This window comes from Sinocyclocheilus rhinocerous, unplaced genomic scaffold, assembly GCF_001515625.1.
Source record: "Sinocyclocheilus rhinocerous isolate Xijiao unplaced genomic scaffold, SAMN03320098_v1.1 scaffold5188, whole genome shotgun sequence".
NCBI classification, from domain to species: Eukaryota; Metazoa; Chordata; class Actinopteri; order Cypriniformes; family Cyprinidae; genus Sinocyclocheilus; species Sinocyclocheilus rhinocerous.
The window spans coordinates 44169-50703 of NW_015641528.1; the positions used below are offsets into that span (position 1 = coordinate 44169).

A 6535-nucleotide genomic window follows, 5' to 3' on the forward strand; every position below is an offset into this window, starting at 1 on the left:
ACAGATATATTTTCACTCGCCGAACACTCTCTGACTGAGCGCATCAGAGTTTCTCTCTCCGTCAAGCGATCTGTGCTGTTTTTCAGTTCAATTGAATGGATGTGCAACGCACCTGTATTTAACTTACCGTAAACTCTAGTGTGAAGGCGCACGGCTCACCGTCGCTTTGTTTCACACACACGCGGAGAGAGAGAATTGATGTGCACTACATGTAAACGATATTCTTTGTTGTATTTTCCTGTAAAAATAACGGAGTTACTTAGACAACCAGTTCGAAGGGAGCATAACTTGCTTTTTGGGTTAAAAAAATGTCTTAATATGAAATTCGAATGGTATGACAATTAGAGGTTAGACTGTACAGAAGTTGAAATGTACATGCTAATAAACACTATAGGCAATGCTGATGTTGTTAACATTAATTTGAGAATAAAGCATAACAATAATAATAATTTGCATGGTTTGATGTGATATGAGCTAACCGATCTTTAGATAAAATCACCATTGGTAGCGCAATTTATTGTAATGCTTTTTTCCTCAGTTGGTCAGAACAAACGTGGCAGACTTGTTACTTGTTCAGATGACAATATCCGGTGAAAATGCTTATTTGTGTCATACATTCCAAGACATAGGCTAGAATCTGTGATATCCACAACGGTGCGGTAACTGTCTGCCACACATACTCCTCAAAACATTAGATTCATCTGCGCTGGAGCCACGCCGGAGCACAACCAACGCAAGGAAGATAATTCCGCAAACAGCTGCAATTGCAGGTTTTCAAACGGAGATTGCGACAAAGAGGCAAAACTTACGGACTGCAGCTTTAAGGTCAAAATGTCTCTGGTTCATGGTTTTGTTGTTTTCTAACAACAGAAGAGCTATAGAAAGAATATTTACATTGCTTTATTTCTGTATTTCTGCATCTTTCCAACAGCCAATAACACGCGAGATGGGCTGCCAGTGTAATGCTCTGATTCTGAAGAGCGTTGCGGTCCAAGCAGTACGCACCCAAAAAAAGCCAAAACGGAGAAGTAAAGGTAACATTTTTAGCTAAATGTTCACTTGTGATTTAACAGTTTTGTGTTTTGCTTCACTGGTTTGATTTTCATTTTTATGTGGTTTAATAACAGCCATTCAAGTGAGACCTCTTTTGAGTCATTGTGCTAGTGTGTCCTGCTCCGATGAGGATTTTCCCGTCAAATCTGAATCTTCATTTACATTAACACCAATTAAAAGGCCACGCATGGAGGATTCCCCTGAGAGGTCTACACACAGCTCAGAAGAACCAACAGATGACACCCATGTGCCTAATATAATTAAAGAAGATGACATAAAGTAAGTCTGTCCACGTTTAATTTGGAATGTTGTTCTGTAAACTCACAGCCAGCTATATGCTGGTATTGAACACCCACTTTTCATGATTCAGTAAAATCCAGAATATACCTAAAGTTCACATCAAGAACAATAACAGTAACTATATTGGGCTACGTTCACACCACGGGCAAATGTGGCCCAAATCAGATTTTTTTGCTCATGTGACTCAGATCTGTTTTTCTCATGACTGTGAACAGCACAAACCAAATGGAATCTGATCTTTTCAATTCCGATTTGTGCCACTTCCATGTCCCATACAGGTCAGATGTTTTGCAATGTGACCGCAGTCTAAACCGTCATATCGGAATTCATGCGACTTTTATGTCACTCTAGATGAACATTCGTCCAGATTTTGCGCTCATGGGAGTCACTTCAAAGATTTTACATACCCAAAGTTATCAAGATAGTTGTGAAAGATAGTCCGTGGAAGTACAGTGTTGTGTCAGAACACTGAAGTATTACAGTGACAACTCTATATACAAGCAAAACATGAGGCCTTGTATCATAAAATTTCAAAACTCTGCTCTCTTTTGTCCCGTCCTTGTCTTTATTTTTCAGATCGGAGCAAAAATCAGAATTGAGCACTAAGGCTCACAGTGTGACTGAGCCTTGGTGTCCACAGCAAATGTGCTTGGTTGCCACTTTAAATGTTCAAGCTCTTTAAACATAGATTCTGACATTGTTTTACATTATTTTACATTTATGTGGTGTTACAGTTAAGAAATATTCTGAGAGTGACTGCAACAATATCATTATTTTTATAGTTATGGCATGGACTTCCCTAATCTTATAGAATTGGAATGATTATTCAAATTTTATAGTTATCGTCTTTAGTGTGAATAGTGTGTATCGGTCATATTACAGAAGTTAAACAAAGTATGCCATTTAAAATGCCCTGAATTACAATTCACAAGCTAATTTTATTTTCTAAAATGCTGATATATATAACTCTCTTGTGGTTAAGATTCAGCCCTCTCACAGTGACGGATTGGGTTCAAATTCTGGTCAAGGAAGCATTCTTTTGCTGTTAAAATATTTATGTAAAAAAAAAAAGCTGTGGAAGAGAAGTTACAGATCATAAAATAACAACATACAAATAGCCATTTTTTTCACTGTTTATTGAAAAAGCATACATAAGTTCATAATTTGTCAGTAATTCTTAATCATCTAATATTGTTTAGTACTTAACACCCCTCTCCACATCCAATTTCATTTCATTTTCCAACTGTAACCTAGATTGCTCTGTAATAATAGTCAGAATCAAACCCGAAGAGGGAAAGGCAGTTATATTTCCACCTAGACGAAATCCTTATCAGTAATCTTGTTCATTCAGCAGGCCTGACCAGAAGGCCTGGTGTCAATTCATCCCTGTAAAACACAAACACATACCGTGTGCAAACAGTACTCCCACAAACTTGGTCCATTAAATATCAGTTTGACAATGCAAGTGATAAAACAACTGGTCCTGGAGTCAATTACATTCACTCCAACTCTAAACCTACATGCATCTTCCTCTTCACATTATATCCATCTTTAGAATAGAGATTACAAAAACTAGGTTTAAGATTTTTGCAGAGAATGCATGGTGCAAATGCATCATTCTCCAAGGATCAAATGCTCCATAGAGCAGAAAAGTGTGAAGGTGGATGAGAAAGCATTTGGAAGAAAGGCCTGCTGGTTTAGTGTTTAGAGTTTGACAGTGTCTCAGTATATAGAGGCAACAGGAAATGCTTAAAAACATACAAAACCTGAAGGTAATACCGCATAAAAAGATACCACAACGTAACACCAAACTGTGCAAGAAGTTACAGAAGCATTCGCACCACAGCATCTACCCTGCAATGAGTAGCAAAACAGAAACAAAATTTAAAGGCAGTACACCCAAAAATGAAAAGCATCATGTACTCTCCATCATATTGTTCAAAAACTGTGACACTTGTTCTTCTGTGAGAACATTTTTGGGTGAACTTTTAAGAGGCCATACAAACAACAACAAAAACAACAAATAAATACAGGGAAAATTAGTGTTAGAACACAGCTACACTGAATTGAGGCAGATACACTTTGAAAAGCCAAACAGTAAGACAAGCCATTCCAATCAGGGGTCTGAAACAGCCATCCCTGGATTTACATACCTTCTCAGAACGTCTGCTGCCAAATGGTTAAAAAAAACACATTGCAAGCATACTGTACTAACTGTATTGTAATGCTATCTCATAACACTGCTGACCAGTGTTATTCTGTAACATTTATCAGCACAATTTCCTCATAGCTGACACGCACAAAAAAAAAAACTTTCTGCAGCAGCTACACTCACAAACACGCTTTGGAACCGACTTCGAGTGACCTTGAACGTTCGTCCAAGTCAGTGTGATCAATCACATGCATATGGTTAAAGGTACTTATTTCAGTGGAACAACATCAGTATGTTATTTGAATTGCTTTGTTCAGTTTTAAAGGCTGGACCGATGCGAGGAGGAGATGTAGTGTGTTGTATATCCACTGGAGGATCACGTTCTTTAAGCATGACAAAGCAGCCGCAGTACAGAATTATGAATGTGCACAAAAAACCTTGACAGACTGAAAATATTATGTTCTACCCTTTGACATAGGGTAGCAAAAATCTTTCTAGTGATGGCCGGAGGCCTCTCTCATGTATGTCTACCGGAGCATGGGTCCTTTACCCCACAAATCATAGGTCGAGTTAGTCTTCATGCCCCTTACTTTCTGATCCATGTTCAGGTAAATGAGGTGGGGTCATGAGAATGAGAGAGACCTCAAGTCTAAATTGATTTGAATTCAAACTGGAATACCAAGCCGGTGCTTCTTTTTCTTAACAGGCTTGAGCCCTGTGAGTCTTCGTACATCGTCGTCACCATTTGAATCCTCCATTTCGTCATCTGCAGAAAACAGAATCTGACCAGCACAGGAGGAAGAGGGCAAAGAGAAAGACGGTGTTCAACTTATCTTTTTAAAAAACAAACAGATGATACTGAAAACATATCATCCTAAAAAGTGGAATACACCTCACAAACCTAAATAAGTAGGTAATATTCTCTATGACATTCTGACTGAGCTGCTTATTCCTTTACAAGTGAGAAAGATGGACTATAATCACTTGACTAAAACATCTGACATGTCAACGAATTAGTATGACACAGATAAAGCGTGTGGATGGAAATGCCACACTCGAGATGACTGTTCTCTCACTGTCAAGTTCCCTCCTCAAATGACTTGCCTTGTCTCAAATCTAGCACTAGCACAGGACATACTCAAGAGATGTTATTGGGTCAAACATCATATAAATACAGAAATATTAGCAGCATGTTAGTAAACCACATACACTAATGTGTTCTATTCATCCTAAAAACTGTCTTCCACTGAAAATCAAGTTTGACCAGAGTTCATTACTGGATGTTTTGTTAATCAGAACAGTCTGTGCAGCCTTTTCTTTAAGGCATACCTGCTTTGTTAGATTGTAAACTCACTGACTGATCATGGTTATACTCACTTCAGGTCAAGTGTTGGGAAAGATTAAGGAGCGGTCATGCACATAATGGTCATGCATTTGTACTACGGAAAAAGGGGGATGTAAAAGGGGATGTCCCATCTAGGACTTGGGTAGAGGGATGATTTTGAATTTAACACTGTAGATCAAAGGAAAGCCCAAAATATAAATTCTGCCATTTAAAGATGTTTAAGGAGGAGCAAGAGTGTCTTGCCAAAGCAAGTCTGTTTAGATTCAGATCACAAATGTTTAGACTTTGTTGATTGTTTTGATAAGTGTTTTATACATTCCATAAACTAATAAGTGTTATGTAATCATTTATGATTTTCTTTAATGGAAATAGGTTTTATTCTGTGGTTTAAACATGCAAATAATTTCATTTCCAATAAAAATGTTAACATTACAAGTGTTTTTTTTTTTTCTCCCTCCAGAGTGTGACTTGGTTTAAAGTGGTTGACAATCATTTAAACCAGCTATGTTGCTGGTGCTCATGTCTAAAATTATTATGTAATTATTAATTATTACTCCCACTGAATGGGAGTCTATGGCAGCTCTATGAACGGAATGAGAAAGTGAGGAAATTTGGCACAATTGTAAAGATGGTAATGAATAGTGATTTGACCAATTTTGGAGTCTGTAGAATCAACTCTATGGCACCACCACCGGTTGAAAAATTCACTTTTCTAAAGCTTATAAATTTTGAACCCTTTGTTCTAGAAAAATGAAGCTTAGTTCATCTTAATAATCTCCTCATTCTGATCACATTCAATAGCTTACATTAAGACTCCACCCATAACAGTAGTAGCCATTTTAAATAGTACAGTATTACTTTTTTCGTTACGACAAAATTTTCCCAATTCTTACAAAAATTGGCTCAGAGGATCTTTGGACTGAGCCACACAGAAATGACTGAACAAAATTTTGATATTTTGATCAAAAGTTACGGTATCATAATTACAATAATACATAATTACTTAATTTCAACCAAAAATCGGTTCAAACTAAACTCGGTAGGCTGAGGGGACAAGCCAAAGTTGGGAAAAGTGCCACTTATGGGTCATGAGATACCAAAAATTGACACTTTTGCTTATAACTTTAAAACAATTTGTCAGAAATCTTGATCTTGAATCATGATTCCTTAAGTCCTGCCAAATTGGAGGATAACGATTTTGCCTGGATCCGATGAACTGCCTGTCCACCATTTTTAATTTAGTCATAATTTGCATCTTCCGAACAATTTGACAGATGAACACAAAAATGGTAGGGATCATTGACAGCATATCCTGGAGGTACCTGAGAAGTCTGAACAAAGTGCGACCTAGTGTTCCAGAGATGCAAAGATTTGTGCAAAAATGCTTATAACTTTTGACACGTTATCAAATTTTTCATTTTCAATAATTTTTTGTCCGCTATTTTGATTTAAATGATAAACGTTTTTTTCAGTACTCCGCCTACAAATCTTGTTCTGATTTTGTCCAAAATCTTATCAGTTTATCTATGGACCCAGCTCAGTGCTTAATTTGTAAATGAATAATTGCCGGATCCAAAACAGCAATTAAAAGGCGCTGTGACTGACACTGAAAATACAACTTACGTTTTCCCGGAACATTGAATGACGTCACTAAACGGTGATGCCGCAATTATATAGAGAGCATC

The 6535-nt window shown here is 37.3% G+C and overlaps 2 protein-coding genes across 6 annotated transcripts in view; one reads left to right on the forward strand and one right to left on the reverse strand.

Annotated features, from left to right (window-relative positions):
- LOC107755188 (THAP domain-containing protein 10-like) overlaps nt 1-5892 on the forward strand; it is an 8112-nt gene extending 2220 nt beyond the window's left edge. The window contains exons 2-4 of one of the 4 annotated variants that reach the window (XR_001641667.1): nt 932-1034; nt 1128-1332; nt 4212-4290. Coding sequence is in view for 3 of the 4 variants with exons in the window: in XM_016571902.1 (XP_016427388.1) it covers nt 932-1034; nt 1128-1332; nt 1930-2035 (414 nt within the window). In the remaining variant the exon portion in view is untranslated. Of the gene's footprint in view, nt 1-931; nt 1035-1127; nt 1333-1929; nt 2146-4211 lie in introns of those variants that run through there. The other 3 variants (XM_016571902.1, XM_016571904.1, XM_016571903.1) reach the window with 3 other exon arrangements.
- Nucleotides 2291-6535, reverse strand: part of LOC107755187 (store-operated calcium entry regulator STIMATE-like) — a 14502-nt gene continuing 10257 nt past the window's right edge. The window contains exon 8 of one of the 2 annotated variants that reach the window (XM_016571900.1): nt 2291-2739. In XM_016571900.1, coding sequence (XP_016427386.1) covers nt 2734-2739 — 6 coding nt within the window. In that variant the 3' untranslated portion in view covers nt 2291-2733. Of the gene's footprint in view, nt 4288-6535 lie in introns of both variants that reach the window. The other variant, XM_016571899.1, reaches the window with a different exon arrangement.